General features: G+C 45.9%; 1 protein-coding gene across 1 annotated transcript; it reads right to left on the bottom strand.

Moving 5' to 3' along the window:
• Positions 1-364: 364 nt before the first annotated feature.
• On the bottom strand, positions 365-17,857 carry MEST (mesoderm specific transcript). Its single transcript, XM_083461527.1, has 12 exons — positions 17,734-17,857; positions 16,833-16,987; positions 14,581-14,660; positions 13,990-14,067; positions 12,848-12,984; positions 10,406-10,464; positions 8,263-8,303; positions 7,350-7,420; positions 6,638-6,739; positions 2,744-2,820; positions 2,558-2,621; positions 365-1,292 (listed from the first exon to the last, which is right to left on the bottom strand). Exons 2-12 carry the CDS (start codon positions 16,984-16,986, stop codon positions 1,175-1,177), a joined length of 981 nt encoding a protein of 326 aa, XP_083317653.1. The 5' UTR covers position 16,987; positions 17,734-17,857; the 3' UTR covers positions 365-1,174.
• Between the last annotated feature and the right edge of the window lie 239 nt (positions 17,858-18,096).

The raw sequence follows: 18,096 nt of genomic DNA, 5'->3' as shown, positions 1-18,096 counted from the left end.
TTCTGCTTTTGGGTTCACAAGGAAAGGGTTAACTAATTGTAAAATGATTAACTAATGGGAACCCAAGGGGCAGAGTTAACTGTGTATAAGGTTAACCTAGCAGTTCGAAAGCACGTCAAAGTGCAAGTAGATAAATAGGTACCACTCTGGCGGGAAGGTAAATGGCGTTTCCGTGCGCTGCTCTGGTTCGCCTAGAGGCGGCTTAGTCATGCTGGCCACATGACCCGGAAGCTGTACGCCGGCTCCCTCGGCCAATAAAGCGAGATGAGCGCCACAACCCCAGAGTCGTCCGCGACTGGACCTAATGGTCAGGGGTCCCTTTACCCTTTACCTTTGAAGGTTTTAAGCACAGTTTTTTTTTGGGGGGGGGGAGAGTTAGAGTTAAGGTGGTTGAGAAGAGAGTCTGGATTTAGAAGAGATAGAGAAGAGAAGTCTGGGTTGGGCTAGTCTGGTGTGAGAGAGGGAGAGAATTTGTTAAGAGGAGCCAGTCAAACAGTTGAGATAATCAGTCAGAAGGTATAGGCCAGTAAAGAAACTAAAGTTAAGATATTGACAGGAATATTATCTGAGAACCATAAACTTGTTAATGTTTGTAAAATAAACTGGTATTGGTTCACTTTTAACAACTGTGTGATCACCACACCGTAGTTTAAGGGCGAAGTGAACATCTCTGCGAGGGGTGAACTACAGTTCCCAGAATACTTGGGAGGAAGCCATGTGCTTTAGACGCCCGGCGTGGCTGTGACCGTAGCCACGATTCAGTCCACCCTTCCTCTCTGCTCGCCTCCCAGCAAGGAAGTAAACAAGCCGTGCAAGAAACAGGACCTCTCCCCCTTCCAGAACCCAGGGAACGTCCCTGCCATCTTCAAAAGAAGCAAGACACGGATGCAGAGAAATTATGCACCTGTTTGTATGGCTCAGTCTAGCCCCTCAGAGCCATCCCTTCTCTCCTTAAACAACACGGAGGAAGGGCCAGCAGCTGAGCGTAAAAGGAAATCACTTTTGTCTCTCCATGCCAGCCACTGGTGACTAGCCAGGAGTCTTATTGCTTCGGTCGCCAAGGGAGAAACTGGTTTCCTGCTCTTTGTACGGAGGCAGAGAGCCCACGATTTAGCCCTCTTGAACGAAAGAACGCCTCTTGAGAGCGGAGAATCGGCTCTCCCGCTCTTCCTGCTCAGAAGGAGTTGATGAAGTTCAGGTAGGAGTTCAGGAAGCCCAGAGGGTCCTCCAGCTGTGGGTAGTGGCTGATGTGGTCGTCTAGCACAGAAACCGTCGACATGGGGAGCACTTGCCTGTGGGGGAAGTAGCAAGAAAGAGCTCTTTAGAACACTCCGCAACTGCTACAGGGAACAAAGGAAGAAAGCAGAATTAAGCTTCTCTTCTGATCCGTATAAGGCAGCTTCCTAGGATGTCAAGCCGGGTTTAAAAAGTGTTTTCTTTTTTTTTGACAAGTTATGAAAAATGTATAGAACAAAGTACAAATACCTGCTGGAAGTAAAGAGAAAGAAGGTACCGTTTATCATATGTGGTGGCCGTGTAAGGTAAAAGCTTTCTGGGAGATGATATATTATGAACTGAAAAAAATGTTTAAAACAGCATTTTTTGTTTTAAAAAGGAGGTTTTTTTATTAGAAATTTGTTTTTAAAAAGCAGGTTTTTTTGTTTAAAAAAAGCAGGTTTTTTATTAGAAATTTGTTTTAAAAAAGCAGGTTTTTTAATTAGAAATTGTAGGTACCGACATTCCAAAGGAGCAGAAAAGACTTTTTATGTATGCGACAACAGCTGCACGGATGCTATTGGCCCAGAAATGGAAAGAAGAGTCCCTGCCAGGAAGGAATAGCAAACCAAGGTGTTGGGTTACGCTAAAATGACAAAGCTGACTGGGAAGCTCAGGACCCAAGAGGACAAAAACTTTAGAAAAGAACGGGGGAAATTTATAATTTACTTAGGAGACCACTGTAAGCAGGGATCCATTTGAGTGAAGAGGCATAGAAATATTAAAAAAGCAAATCAAACAAACAAGCTACGTACTTAACAGGCAGGCAGGCATTCAACAGAGGCTGTTGAACTTCTGCCTTATGTCCTGGTTAAAATGTAAAGAGGGCCTTGTTGAGAAAAGGCAGCAACCTCCAGTACAGTGGTGCCTCGCAAGACGAAAAGAATCCGTTCCGCGAGTCTCTTCGTCTTGCGGTTTTTTCGTCTTGCGAAGCAAGCCCATTAGCGCCTTAGCGGATTAGCGCTATTAGCAGCTTAGCGGGCTTAGCGGATCAGCTGATAAGCGGCTTAGCGGCTTGGGGAAAAGGGGGGGGAACCCCGCAGGAACTCGCAAGACATTTTCGTCTTGGTGAAGCAAGCCCATAGGAAATTCGTTTTGCGAAGCACCTCCAAAACGGAAAACCCTTTCGTCTAGCGGGTTTTCCGTCCTGCGGGGCACCACTGTATGTATTTGGAAATCCTCACTAGTGCTCAAAGGCTTCATTTTGTTTCAGACCGATATCTTGATGAAATAGCCCCAGGGCATTACATGGTACAACTGTGGCCCCTCACAATAAGCTTACTTGTAGAGCTGAAGGAACTCTGGGTGTGGATTCACCGGGTCCAGAGGCCCATAAATCAGATGTACTGCAAGAGAGGAACAACAGCATCTTTGTCAACTTCCAGGACACAGACCACCCCACCAACCCAAAAGCAGCAGAATTAATCTTGGCTCTTCCGTACAGCAGCCTTTGCTGTTTCCTACTCACGGGGAACAGACGTGGATTGCAGAGCTCCTACCCAGCGGTTCCTGTGCTTTTTCCGTTGGTTGATGTACTGCAAAAGGCTGAAGAACAAAATTCATCCATGGAGACCGATTCCAAGCACTTGGCAGGAGCCTCAGGCGGTTCAGAGGCAGCCGCTGTCCGTTTGGGGGAAGGTCTGAAACTCTAGTTGAGCACCTCCCTGGTTCAGTCCCCAAAGAGTCTCTACTTAGGGCTGGGGGGAAATGCCTCATCGAAATCCTAAAGGTTTTGTCAGTGCTGCGAATACTGAGCTGAACAGCCTGGCTTTGTGTAAAGCACTTTCCTAAGACAGAACCAGGCAGTTTTCAGCTGAGGTTCCATAAGGCTACGTCATAATTAGAGCTGGGCGATATATCGTCCAAAACCAGTTTGGAGTCCATATCCGTGATATTGCAGATCAGGATTTTGGTGTGTGCTATTCAAAAATCTCAATGTGGGGGAAACCATGAAGCCAGCCAAGGTTTCTATCGATTCCTTCAATCCCTGTAAACTCTGCCTGCTCAGCTCTTGGGGGAGCAAATCAACAACAACAACAACAATAATAATTCATTTATACCCCGCCCATCTGGCTGAGTCTCCCCAGCCACTCTGGGCGGCTTCCAATCAAGTGTTAAAAACAATACAGCATCAAATATTAAAAACTTTTAATATTTTATTAAACGGGTGTTTTGCAGGGTACGAACACTCAGATTTAGGGACGTGGGTGGCACTGTGGTCTAAACCACAGAGCCTAGGACTTGCCGATCGGAAGGTCAGCGGTTCGAATCCCCGCGACGGGGTGAGCTCCCGTTGCTCGGTCCCTCCTCCTGCCAACCTAGCAGTTCGAAAGGACCACAAAGTGCAAGTAGATAAATAGGTACCGCAACCCGAGCGTCCACTGTATAGTCCACCCCCCCACAAGGTCTGAGGGACAGTGGGCTGGCCCCCTGTGGGAAACGTTTGCTGACCCCGGTTTAGATGATTGGCTTCCCCCAACTGAAGGTACATTCTTTCATCTTTGGTGGACGTGCCCTAGGATTAAGGCTTTCTGGGAAATGATATATAATGAATTGAAAAAGGTATTTAAATATACCTTCCTGAAGAAACCAGAGGCCTTTCTCCTGGGCATTGTCGGCCAATTGGTGCAAAAGAAAGACAGAACTTTTTTTTATGTATGCTACAACAGCAGCAAGAATACTAATCGCTAAGTATTGGAAGACACAAGATCTACCCACTCTGGAAGAATGGCAGATGAAGGTGATCGATTGCATGGAACTAGCTGAGATGACTGGCAGAATCCGAGACCAGGGAGAAGAGTCGGTGAAAGAAGACTGGAAGAAATTTAAAGACTATTTAAAGAAATATTGTAAAATTAATGAATGTTAGAAAGATGTTGGATAGAAACTAAGCGGTTTCCAGCTGTAATGCTTTAGGAGATAAGAAAAAAGGAGTATAAAATGGGTAAAAGTTTTATGGTAAGGATTTGCTGAATTAACAAACTGAACTGACTGGAATACAAAGAAGGGAAGTATGAGGAGGTCGGAGGAAATAAGGGTATGGAAGTTATATTATTGGAAATTAATGTGTGTTTTTTAATTGCTTATTATTTTGTATGTTTATTGTTTATTGTTTATTATATTCAAAAATTTCCTCAATAAATATCTTTTAAAAAAATAAAATAGATGATTGGCTTCCCCCAGTCTCAGGCCTCCAACCTGACATGAAGGTACCAGATACTGAACCCTGCAAGCAAAGCACACCAAGCTAAGACTTTTCCCTTGAATGCAGAGCTGTGAACAGAAATCTCAGCAAGGAGCAGTGATCTTGGAGCGTCCAGCATACGCAGCTTTGGAGGGGGGTAAGTGGGCATCCTGGGCGACTATGCTGGGGGGGTGCCCTGCATTTCAGGGGTGGCGGGACTTGGAGAACTCCTCAGCTGGCAGCAGGCTCTTCACCCAAACCTTGAGCTCAACGCTCCAGGTTAATTCAGGTGACGGTAACACTAACCCGGCAAGCTTGCTCACCCAACACAAAGCAGCAGCCCAGGCGCTGAAACAGGATAGCCCAGGTGCCAGACCTCCTGCGAGGCCCTGAAAGGAAGATCGGAGTCGAGAGGAAGCCGATTCTCTGCCAGGTAAACATGAGACTCAGGATGCTTTAATTGCGCCAGGAAGAATGGATCCTGCTTTCCCCAAGGTAAACAGGGCTCCACGTCGATTGCAAGGGGCAATATATAAAAGGATGTCACATAGAGGAGGGAGAAAGGTTGTTTTCTGCTGCTCCAGAGAAGCGGACACGGAGCAATGGATCCAAACTACAAGAAAGAAGATTCCACCTAAACATTAGGAAGAACTTCTTGACAGTAAGAGCTGTTTGACAGTGGAATTTGCTGCCAAGGAGTGTGGTGGAGTCTCCTACTTTGGAGGTCTTTAAGCAGAGGCTTGACAACCATATGTCAGGAGTGCTCTGATGGTGTTTCCTGCTTGGCAGGGGGTTGGACTCGATGGCCCTTGTGGTCTCTTCCAACTCTATGATTCTAAGGGGCAATATTGAGCCCCACCGCCGGCGCGGCAAGTGTTAAATTCTCTCGGTCTCCCAAGCGCCTTAACAAAAAGCTCTTTGCCAACCTGGTGCCCACAGGGGATGTAGTCCAAAACCTCTGGAGGCACCAGGTTGGCAAATGGTGACCTAAGGCAGCGGTGGCCATAATAATAATAATAATAATTTATTATTTATACCCCGCCCATCTGGCTGGGTTTCCCCAGCCACTCTAGGAGGCTTCCAACAAAACGCTAAAATACAATAACCTATTAAACATTAAAAGCTTCCCTAACTTGGTCCTCCAGCTGTTTTGGGACTACAATTCCCATCATCCCTGTTAGCTAGGGATGATGGGAGTTATAGTCCAAAAACAGCTGGAGGGCCAAGTTTGGCAACCACAGACCTAAGCCTGCAACTTCCAAAGTCAACTCGCTGGGACTTAACTTCTGGGTAGGAGTGAGCTGTTAGCTGCAAAGGAAGAGCTTTTTCCTCCCGAAACCTACAAGCGATATACCAATATATCACAAATGTCTGGCATAAGGATGGCTCTACAGAACATGCTGCCTCAGAATGCAGGAATATCTAACGACACAGCAGCATAAATGCCTCATCTCTGCAGGTGATGGGCGGTTTTGATACTCTCAAAATCTATCTCCAGTGTTAGGAATTCCCCTTCATGTGGACGAGACTAATTGTGGGTCCAGCAGTCCAGAAGGCGAATATTTGCACAATTAAGCTTTACTTTTACATCTCCCTTCTTTTCACACCCCTTTGCGCACTGTCTCTCTCTTAATGTAGAATATGGTAATTTGTTAAAAACTGAAATAAAAAATAGTAAAAAGGTAGAGGGACCCCTGACCATTAGGTCCAGTTGTGTCTGACTCTGGGGTTGCAGCGCTCATCTCACTTTATTGGCTGAGGGAGCCAGCGTACAGCTTCTGGGTCATGTGGCCAGCAGGACTAAGCCGCTTCTGGCGAACCAGAGCAGCGCACGGAAAGGCCGTTTACCTTCCCACCAGAGCAGTACCTATTTATCTTTGCACTTTGACATGCTTTCGAACTGCTAGGTTGGCAGGAGCAGGGACCGAGCAACGGGAGCTCACCCCGTCGCGGGGATTCGAACCGCCGACCTTCTGATCGGCAAGCCCTAGGCTCAGTGGTTTAGACCATAGCGCCACCCATGTCCCTAAATAAAAAATAAACTGGCCCTATTTCAGAGACCACAGCTGATTCATGGACTATAATGTCCACTCCTCGCTTACAGCTTGCCTGGTTCCACAGTAGACCCAAAACAACCCGGAGTCCACTATCGTTCTGTTTTTTCCATGGTGGCCTTACCTGTCAATCACAAGGTTGCCGTCGTTTGTTCGGACGGCTGTCCACATGTCCCAGTATTCAGCGTCTGAAGGCTGGGTATATGGGCCAAAGACAGCCGCAAGTCTGGAAGATTTGAAAGAAGAAGGGGGTGGACTATCAAGGAAGATAATCTGCTCAAATTTAGATTGCACTAAACACCCTCCAGGTTTCCAAAACCGTACAGCATCCTTTGAAAAACAAGTACGTTCTCTTTCCCTCTTCTCATAAGGAATAATAGCATTTGAGACCTCCTGTTTTCAAAGGGCAAGAATTCAAGGATTCCGACGAAAGAAGAATGGCAGACAAAATTAATGGACTAGGCAGAATTGGATAAAATGACAGGAAGGATTCGAAATCTGCAGGGCCAGAGGTTTACAGAAGAAATATACAAACTATTTGAAGAGCAACCGTCATCAACAAATTACACTGGTAGGACTACAAGAAGTTTTGTAAGGAGAATAATATGAAATATTGCAAAGAAGAGAAAGAAGAGAGACATTATTTAAGGTAATAGTGAAAGTAAGAAATGTAAATTAAGTGAAAAGATTGGGAAATTTTCAGATATGATTGATGGAAGTAAAAAAAATTGTATAAGATATGAAAGTACATTTAATAATTGATGAAAATGTTATGTTAAAAAACTAATTATATATATCAGAATATATGAAGTCAAGGATTCAGAATACCAACTCACCCTCTGGCAAAGAAGAAGTAATTTGATAACCGGGTGATAATGGGTGAAAGCAGGCTGCCATCTTTGAGAATCTTTAAAGGAAAAGGAAAAATCAATCACTGTTTAATTGGTTTAGGACTACAAATCCAACAGCCCCAGAAAGCACAGCTTCGCTGGCTGCAAATTAACTTTCTGGGCCCAATTCAACAGTGCTGGTTTTGGCCTATAAAGCCTTAAAACGGCTCAGGACCACAATACCGCAAGGACCGCCTCTCACCATATAAACTGAGACAGACTCTGAGCTCATCATCTGAGGTCCTCCTTCAGGTCCCAGCCAGATGGGAAGGGTATAAATAATAAATTATTATTATTATTATTATTATTATTATTATTATTATTATTATTATTATTATTATTATTATTATTAGCGTCCTCCGTGAAGTCCAGAGGGCAGGAACACAAGAACGGGGCCTTTTCTGTGGTGGCTCCCCATCTGTGGAATTGGCTCTCCCCACAGAGGCTCTCCTGCTCCTTCATTGCATATCTTTAGGAGCCAGGCAAAAATATCCCTCTTCTCCCAGGCCTTTGGTTAATTAAATGAATTTAATTAAGTTTAGTAAATAATAAGAATGATAATGTTTCTGGAACGCTATCCCCAGGGAGATTTAACTGGCGCCTTCATTATACATCTTTAGGCTCCGGGCAGAAACGTTCTTCTTCAACTAGGCCTTTGGCAAATTAAGTCTATGGCCTTTTCAAATGGTGGATGGGAATTGCTTTTGTTTGTTGGTAAGGTATGTATTTTTGTGCTTTTATATTGTGAACCGCCCCGTGATCCTCGCATGAAGGGGATCATAGAAATGTAATAAGTAAATAATGGAACAATTCTATTCATAGAAACTCGGTGTTTTTCTGCAAGAGCAAAGGTGCTTACCGTTTGGATTAATCTGGGGTGGTGAGTTTCTGGGAAAATACCTGCAGGAAACAGGAGGGGAGAGTCACTCTCGCACTCAAATCAAATTCTTGTTCTATTTTCTTTCTTTTTTATATAATGCTTTTGATTTTCAACAACAAAACAAAATTAAATAAAACATAATCTTTTACATTCAACATTTTTGTATCTTCTTATTTACCCGGCGCACTTTCGCACCCGGACTTCCTTTCATTCCTGCTTCGGTTTTCATAATTCACATCCTCTGTTACAGATTCTTATTTACACTCCATCCACGTCAAAAGATTTATATTGGCCCTGCTACAGTTTTTAGACTTCTACAGTTATTCCATAGGTACACAACAAATTTATTCCACTCCTCTTCAAACTTTGTTACTTTTTGGTATCGAATTATCTAAGGCATTTTCGCCAATTCTATATATTCGAACAATTTCGTCTGCTACTCCATTACAGTTGGAATCTCCTGGGTTTTCCATTTTTGGACCACAAGAATCCTGGCGGCAGTCGTGGCGTACAAGAATAATTTACAATCTCCTTTTCTTAATTCATCTCCTATTATCCCTAGTAAAAAAAAGCCTCTGGTTTCTTTGGGAAGGTATATTTAAAGAGATTTTTCATTTCGTTATATATCATGTTCCATTTCCCCCCCCCCATTTTTTCACATGTCCACCACATGTGAACGAATTCTCCATCCTCTAGTTTACACTTGTTCTATTTTCAATGTATATTCTACCTGTAATAGCCTAATTTCCTTTTTAATTTTTTCATCATTTGGTTGTTGAATCAATTCATTTTCCTTTTTCTTTATTTCGTCCAGCAGTCCCATTTTCTCCTTATCACTCTCTTTTCTTTGTAAGGCATTTTGCTTTATAAAGTTTTCCCCTGACATCTGGTTGGAGGCTAGGCCAGATGGGCCATTGGGCTTGATCCAGCAACCGCTTCTTATGCACAAATTCTTTATGCCATGAAAGCAACTTTTACCCACAAACCTACTGCTGGTCACATTTAGGATCTCAGCAGAAACTCAAGCCCAAGGCTTCAAGTGGTACCTTGGTTCTCAAACTTAATCCGTTCTGGAAGTCCGTTCCAAAACCAAAGCGTTCCAAAACCAAGGCGCACTTCCCCATAGAAAGTAATGCAAAACGGATTAATCCGTTCCAAACTTTTAAAAACAAACCCCTAAAACTGCAATTTAACATGGACTTTACTATCTAACAAGACCACGGATCCATAAAATGAAAGCAACAAACGATGTACAGCAGTCACAAAATCAATCCGTCAGGAGCTGAACTGGGTTCCACACAAAACAAAAAGAGCCACAAAAATGCAAAATAAATAGCAAAAACAGACAGACCTCAGCGTAACACTCAAAATGGAGCATGTTCAGCTTCCGAAAACAGTTCACAAACCGGAACACTTACCATATTTTTTGCACCATAAGACGCACCTTTTTCTTCCTAAAAAGTAAGGGGAAATGTCTGTGCGTCTTATGGAGCGAATGCGTGGTCCTTGGAGCCGAATTGCCCAGGGGCAAAAAGCAGATCGTGCTTTTTTTTTTTTAAAGAAAGAGGAAAGGGGGTGTTGAAACGAAGCCGCTGATCGTTTGCCGATCGGGGAGAGAGATAAGGGACGCTAGCAATAAAGGAGGCTGCCTGGAAGGGGGGAGGTAAAAGCTCATGGATCCTCAGGATTTTTGCATTGGGTCACCCCAAATTCACCATCAGATCACATAGCATGTCCATGGCTACAGCCTGCACCAAAAAAATCACGCACCCACTGTTGCGTGGCACAAAAACCTGGTTACAAAGCACGGATCCACATGAATCCTCAGGATTTTTGCATTGGGCTACCCCAAACTCACGGTCAAATCACATGTCTGTGGCCACAGCATGAACCACAAAAATCATACTTCCACTGTTTCGTTCAAAATATTTTTTTCTTGTTTTCCTCCTCTAAAAACTAGGTGTGTCTTATGGTCAGGTGCGTCTTATGGAGCGAAACATACGGTACTTCCGGGTTTGCAGTGTTTGGGTTCTAAGTTGTTTGAGTGCCAAGGCGTTTGAGAACCAGGGTACTGTAATCACAGTAAGAATATGGAGGACGTTCTTTGCAATGAAAGCCTTACCTCCATTTGACAGGCACAGGCTGTTGATGAGGACACTTCCCGTCGTATTATGCTCATACCTGAGGACAAAGAAGAGGCTAAGGCGGAGCAGAGTCAGGGCAGAGCCACACCTCTTCTTGTGGCAGTGTGGTGCAATGGTTAGAGCCCTGGACTAAGGCCTGGGGTTCAAACCTCTGCTCACTGGGTGGCCTTGGGGCAGTCACCACCTCTCAGCCTAACCTCACAAGGTTGTTGTGAGGACTGACTGGAGAAAAAGGTGGACTAGAATGCAATAAGTAACAAGACACTTTCAGGCAAGCCCTCAAAGGTATTATTTCACAGATGCCTCTGTAGGAACAGCTTAATAATAATAATAATAATAATAATAATAATAATAATAATTTATTATTTATACCCCACCCATCTGGCTGAGTTAAAAACAATACAGCATTAAATATTAAATATTAAAAACTTCCCTAGACAGGGCTGCCTTCAGATGTCTTTATTTCCTTCACATCCGAAGGGAGGGCGTTCCACAGGGCAGATGCCACTACCGAGAAGGCCCTCTGCCTGGTTCCCTGTAACCTAACTTCTCGCAATGAGGGAACCGGCAAAAGGCCCTCGGCGCTGGACCTCAGTGTCCAGGCTGAATGATGGAGGTGGAGACGCTCCTTCAGGTATACTGGGCTGAGGCCTTTTAGGGCTTTCAAGGTCAGCACCAACACTTTGAATTGTGCTCGGAAACGTACTGGGAGCCAATGCAGATCTTTCAGGACCGGTGTTATGTGGTCCCGGCGGCCGGTCCCAGTCACCAGTCTAGCTGCTGCATTCTGGATTAATTGTAGTTTCCGGGTCACCTTCAAAGGTAGTCCCATGTAGAGCGCATTGCAGTAGTCCAAGCAGGAGATAACCAGAGCATGCACCACTCTGGCAAGACAGTCTGCGGGCAGGGAGGGTCTCATCCTGCGTACCAGATGGAGCTGGTAGACAGCTGCCCTGGACACAGAACTGACCTGTGCCTCCATGGACAGATGTGTGTCCCAAATGACTCCCAGGCTGCGCACCTGGTCCTTCAGGGGCACAGTTGCCCCATTCAGGGCCAGGGAGTTCTCCACACCTGCCCGCCTCCTGTCCCCCAAGAACAGTACTTCTGTCTTGTAAGGATTCAACCTCAATAGTGGGCTGTAAATAGTGGGCTGATCTCTGCACCTGGGGGCAGGTTCCATGGCGCCGACAACTCCACCCCAAACCACGAGCCTCTTCTTTGCAAACAGCTACATCAGACGGGTGCAGGGAAGACCGCTAAAACTGTGTGGGTTCATTTTCTAATGCTAATAATGTGAATGTTTATTTAAATCCTGCCATCAAGTCTATTGGTATTTCTTTGTTTCTGCAAATATAACATGCTTTAGATTTCTGCAAATATAATCTGCTTTAAATGTTTAGAAGATAGTGAAATATGATGGTGTAATTACTGTTACCTTTATGTTTTTGGGCTTAATGCTATGTTATTAATAACTTTTTCTGTTGAGAGATAGCAAAATGGGTGAAAATAGAAACAAACCGAAATGGAAGTTGGGGGAAGCCTAGGAGGGGAGGGAAGGAGGAATATATAGTAAATGTTAAGAATTTGAGATGTATGTAATGAAGGAGAAAGAAAAACGGATAAAAAATTAAATAAAAATAAAACTGGGTGGGTGAAGAGAAAAGTTAATGTTAATGTTATGAAACGTCTTTATGCCACACCTTTCTCCCCAGGAATTCCAAGGCGGCTCGTGGCATTTAAGAATGACGACACAAAATACGAAAACAAACTCGTTAGAAACAGTAATTAAAATACATCCAAGCACATTCAGAACCAGCAATTAAGAGTTTGCCCTGGTGGCAGCCCAGCGGTCAGACCCACACCTGAGTGCAAGTTTCCTAGGAAGGTATTTGCCTGTTGGCAGATGGAGGGAACCAGTCTATCCTCTCTGGGGTAGAAATGAATTCTGAAAGCGGATCGGGGAGCCTCAAAGGGCAGCCATATACTGTATTTTTGCTCTATAACTCACTTCTTCCCTCCTAAAAAGTAAGGGGAAATGTGTGTGCGTCTTATGGAGCGAATGCAGGCTGCGCAGCTATCGCTGAAGCCAGGAGAGCGAGAGGGATCGGTGCGCAGCCATCCATCTAGCTGTTTTAACTTTGCTTCGCTGGAGAGGCGCTGCGCAGAGAGGGAGGAGAAATGGAGGGAGGAGAGTGGGAGGAGAAATGGAAGGGGCTCCGTTTCTCCTGCTAGTTCGCTGAAGGGGCACTGCGCAGAGAGGGAGAGAATTTTTTTTTTCTTGTTCTCCTCTAAAACTAGGTGCGTCTTATGGTCAAGTGTGTCTTATAGAGCAAAAATACGGTGAATGCAAGGAAATAACGAAGCAAGCTTTTAAAGGGCGCCGGTGAAAACGCAGAAGCGTTGCGGCTTCCACTCACCTGTGGAGAAGCTCCTGCGCGACGGTGTCCCCGTAGTCATGCGAGAGGAGGTTGACCCGCTGGTTCAATAGGCCTAAGTGGTCCAGAAGCCCTTCCACGATGCTGGCTTGCTCAAAGATGGAGTACTGATGCGGCCTCTGTTTGGGAAGTACAGCGGACGCTCGGGTTGCGAACGTGATCCGTGCGGGATGCACATTTGCAGCCCGCAGCGGCGCGTCTGCGCACACGCCGGTTGCGATTCGGCGCTTCTGCGCATGTGCAAAGCGTGATTTAGCGCTTCTGCGCATGCGCAACCGCCGAAACCCGGAGGTAATCCAGCCCGGTACTTCCGGGTTTCAGCACTCTGGTGCTGTGGGTTAAACCACAGAGCCTAGGGCTTGCCGATCAGAAGGTCGGCGGTTCGAATCCCCGCCATGGGGTGAGCTCCCGTTCCTCGGTCCCTGCTCCTGCCAACCTAGCAGTTCAAAAGCACGTCAAAGTGCAAGTAGATAAATAGGTACCACTCCGGCGGGAAGGTAAACGGCGTTTCCGTGCGCTGCTCTGGTTCGCCAGAAGCGGCTTAGTCATGCTGGCCACATGACCCGGAAGCTGTATGCCGGCTCCCTCAGCCAGTAAAGCGAGATGAGCGCAAAACCCCGGAGTCGGCCATGACTGGACCTAATGGTCGGAGGTCCCTTTACCTTTACCCCAAAAAAACGCAACCTGAAGAGTCTGTAACCTGAGGTATGACTGTAAACGGAGAGCCCAGCTGCACACCTCTCCATTCATACAAGCCATGGGTAGGCAAACCAAGGCCCGGGGGTCGGATCCAGCCCAATCGCCTTCTCAATCCGACCCGCGGACGGTCCGGGAAGCAGCGTGTTTTTACATGAGTAGAATGTGTGCTTTTATTTAAAATGCATCTCTGGGTTATTTGTGGGGCATAGGAATTCGTTCATTTTTTCTCTCCCAAAATATAGTCCTGCCCCCCACAAATGTCTGAGGGACAGTGGACCGGCCCCCTGCTGAAAAACTTTGCTGACCCCTGCTATTACAAGCAGATAATGCTTAACCCTCAGGGGGGACATCCTTATTGTGTCGCATGACTGACGGGCAGGTCGTCCCACTCACCTATCGGAAGCCCTTGCGTCAAGATTGCTTACCGGTTTGTCGCTGAAGCCAAACCCCACAAAATCCAGGGCGATTACTCGGTTAAATCGCTGTGTCAGCCCTTCCCAAATCTGCAGCAGGGGAGAGAAGAGGTGAAAATCAGGAGGTGTCTCTGCAGAACTGGCAAAACTGGCAGGAAGAATCCGGAACGAGGGAGATCAAGTATTCCAAAAAAAGACTGGAGCAAATTTATATTATATTTGAAAGACAACTGTAAGCAATTAACATCATTAGCAGGGTTATCTGAAGATTTGTGAGATGAATTAGTTACCTATTCAGGTAGAGTAATTTTAATATTTTAAGTAATGATATAACAAGAATGGGAGAGGAAGTGAAATGCAAAAATGCAAAATTTAATTTTGGAAGCCATTCGGTGGGAGGGAGGGAAATCATTTAGGCTCTGCTTTGCCAAAAGATTTAGTAAGAGGATACGAGGTTACATATTGTGATTATATGTAAAATTAATAAAATGTATTATTTTTAAAAAAAGAAAATCAGGAGGCCTCTCTCTCTCTCTCTCTTATCAGGGAGCTCCCTTTATAACCGGTCTCCAAAATTTCAACGCCTCTCAGGGCCTGCCTCACCTTGCACCAGTCGTAGCTGGAGGTTGGAAAGCCATGCAAGAGGACCACAATGTCCGAACTGCCAACGGCGCCCGAGGCGTCTGCAGAGAACAGAACATCCGTTATGGCACTGGCCCACCCTAATAATAATTTATTATTTATACCCCGCCCATCTGGCTGGGCTTCCCCAGCCACTCTGGGTGGCTTCCAACAAAGTATTCAAATACAGTGCTCTATTAAACATTAAAAGCTTCCCTAAACAGGGCTGCCTTCAGATGTCTTCTAAAAGTCTGGTAGTTGTTGTTCTCTTTGACATCTGGTGGGAGGGCGTTCCACAGGGCGGGTGCCACCACCGAGAAGGCCCTCTGCCTGGTTCCCTGTAACTTGGCTTCTCACAGCGAGGGAACCGCCAGAAGGCCCTCGGTGCTGGACCTCAGTGTCCAGGCAGAATGATGGGGGTGGAGGCGCTCCTTCAAGTATACTGGGCCGAGGCCGTTTAGGGCTTTAAAGGTCAGCACCAACACTTTGAATTGTGCTCAGAAACGTACTGGGAGCCAATGTAGATCTTTCAAGACCGGTGTTGTGCAGTCTTGGTGGCAGCTCCCAGTCACCAGTCTAGCTGCCGCATTCTGGATTAGTTGTAGTTTCCGAGTCACCTTCAAAGGTAGCCCCACATAGAGCGCATTGCAGTAGTCCAAGTGGGAGATAACCAGAGCATGCACCACTCTGGTGAGACAGTCTGTGGGCAGGTGGGGTCTCATCCTGCGTACCAGATGGAGCTGACAGACAGCCGCCCTGGACACAGAATTGACCTGTGCCTCCATGGACAGCTGTGAGTCCAAAATGACTCCCAGGCTGCGCACCTGGTCCTTCAGGGGCACAGTTACCCCATTCAGGACCAGGGAATCCTCCACACCTGCCTGCCTCCTGTCCCCCAAAACAGTACTTCTGTCTTGTCAGAATTCAATCCCAAAAGCACTTTCTCTCCAGGGAGGTTCTCCTGGGTGCCATCATTGTCTATCAAGGACTGTCCTGGACTCTGTGATCATCATCTGAGGCCCTCCTTCGTGAGCGTCCTCCATGAGGGCAGCAACACAAAAACAGGGCCTTTTCTGGGGTGGCTCCCCATCTGTGGAATGCTCTCCCCAGGGAGACTCGCCCAGCACCTTCACTATGTATCTTTAGGCACTAGGCAAAAACGTTCCTCTTCAAGCAGGCCTTTGGCTGTTAAAACCATCTACAGTCATACCTTGGGTTACAGCCGCTTCAGGTTGAGTTTTTTCAGGTTACGGACCGCCGAACCCCGGAAGTACTAGGACGGTTTTGGCGGCTGCGCATGCGCAGAAGCGATAAATCACGCTTTGCACATGCGCAGAAGTGCCAAATTGCAACCCAAGCATGCGCAGACGCGGGGTGCGAACACTGTGGGTTGCGAACATGCAACGGACGGATCACGTTCGCAACCCAAGCATCCACTGTACGACTTTTTAAACTTGGAGGCCGGTTTATAAACCTAATACATAGATCTTCAGGCACCAGGTAAAAACTATCAAGCCTTAGGTTTTTAATGATCTTGGACCTTTTAGAGGAGGTGGGATTTTTAAACATCTTCTTTTCTTTTCTGGTTTTAATATGTGTGTGTGTGTGTGTGTGTGTGTGTGTGTAAGTCATTTTGGGTTGATTGTGGCCACACACACTAAAAAAGCGAGCAATAAATCCAACGACAAAAATAAAATGCCACTTAAGTTTTAACTCTTATTAAACAGCAAAAAGCATATTGTTATGGCAAGCAGGAATCACGGCCAAGTAGCCTTTCACAACCTTTTCCCAGTTCCATCTTTCTATAAATTTCCCTTCCCGTGGATTGCATATGATCCTTATTACTGATCAATTAACGGTCCGTCCGTCCGTCCCCCGTTAATGGAAGCAGGGTTCTATTTTTCCAATATCGTGCAATGCAAATCTTTGCACCGATCAATAAACCTGCTGGCTAGATATCTACCTTCCTTGCCTCCCTTTTCGTTAGCATAGTCTGAAGGTTTCTCACTGAATGCCGGCCACTTTTAAAAACGGCCGATTTTAGGTCAATAAGCTTCCTTCGATTTGTCTGCTGCCTTTTGTGTCTGTCTGTCTGTCTCTCTTTTTTTAAGCAATCGCAGAACAACCTCACGGCTATTTTCAAGGCCGTCTTTACTGCAAGCCGCACAGAGCGTTTCGCAGAAAACTCGGCCAGGCATTTCGGAAACAAGGACGCAAAACACAGGAGAGGAAACCTCTGTAGAAGATATTCTGGTTTTGGAAGGTGAAATAGCTTCCTGACGACCTCCATAACTGCAGAGCCGGCGATAACTTGGGGGGCGGGATGTGGAGGTAGACAGCAATGAGGGGCAGGGTTAGAAGCCCCACCTGAAGCCACCACTCTCTCATTCTGGGAAGAGAAAGAAGAGAAAGGCAGTGTTTACACGGGGGGAGAGAGTGAGAGAGCGAGAGAACAGTGCAGTGAAATTTAAAGACTACTTGAATAAATACTGTAATATTCAAGATATGTAATCACTTGAAAGAAACAATTAGGCCTAGGAGTAAAAGGGAATTAAATTTATAAATAAGAAAAAGTTATGTAATATGATTAGGACTATGATATGGCCTTTTGAAACCCCGATATTGGAAACTGCTACATATAATAACTAAGAAATTCGGATGGAAGTGATCAAGAAAGTCAAATATGTTTATGAAGATGGATGGCACTTAATTTTAATTAATTAAGTGGTAATATGTGGTATGTATCTTTTTGCTTCTTCTTTTCTTTTTTGTTTGCCTTTATTATTGTTAATCTTTTCTTTCTTTACTGTGTTGGTTTACTGAAAATAATATATATTATTTGAAAAATATATATTAAAATGCAATATTTAATATTAAAAGCTTCCCTAAAACAGGGCTGCCTTCTTCTAAATGCAATAAATAAGCAAATAAACAAGCAATTCTTCACCCATAAAAACCCCCCTCCTGCTTTTCTCCCAAATTTCCATCAAAAAGAGCCCCAGGGCTGCAAAGAAGGGAGAAACCCAGCAATTGCTCCTCCTGCCCCCCAACCCAGACCCCCCCCAAGAGAAGAAGTGGGGGTCACTGCCCCTCTTCCTGGTCCCTAGAGAGGGCGCGCATGCGCTCTCCGCTCACCTGCGCTCCGGGCTGCGGCCAGGCGCGTCCCATGCCGCTCCCGCGGAAAGAAAAAGGCTTCTGGAGCCGGGGGACGGCCAAGGCGCATGCGCGCCCTGGGCAGCGCCTCGATTGCCACGCCCCCTTCTCGCGAACCGGCTATTGGGCAAAACGCCCCTTGCGTTCGAGCGGCTGGGAAGGCTTACCCTTCCGCGCCCCCTGGCGAGGGCAGGCGGTAGTGCGGCCCGCAGGGAGAAGCGGGTTTGCTGCATTGGGGACGCGGCTGAGTCGCCCAAAGTTTTTATTAGTTGGGGTTTTTTTTGGGGGGGGGGGTTGCAAATAGAAGGGGAAGAAATGGAGGCAGTGAGAGGTTTTACTTTCTTG

Source organism: Podarcis liolepis, assembly GCF_965112155.1.
Source record: "Podarcis liolepis genome assembly, chromosome: 10".
Classification (NCBI taxonomy): domain Eukaryota; kingdom Metazoa; phylum Chordata; class Lepidosauria; order Squamata; family Lacertidae; genus Podarcis; species Podarcis liolepis.
This window is presented reverse-complemented; position numbering and strand designations above follow the sequence as displayed.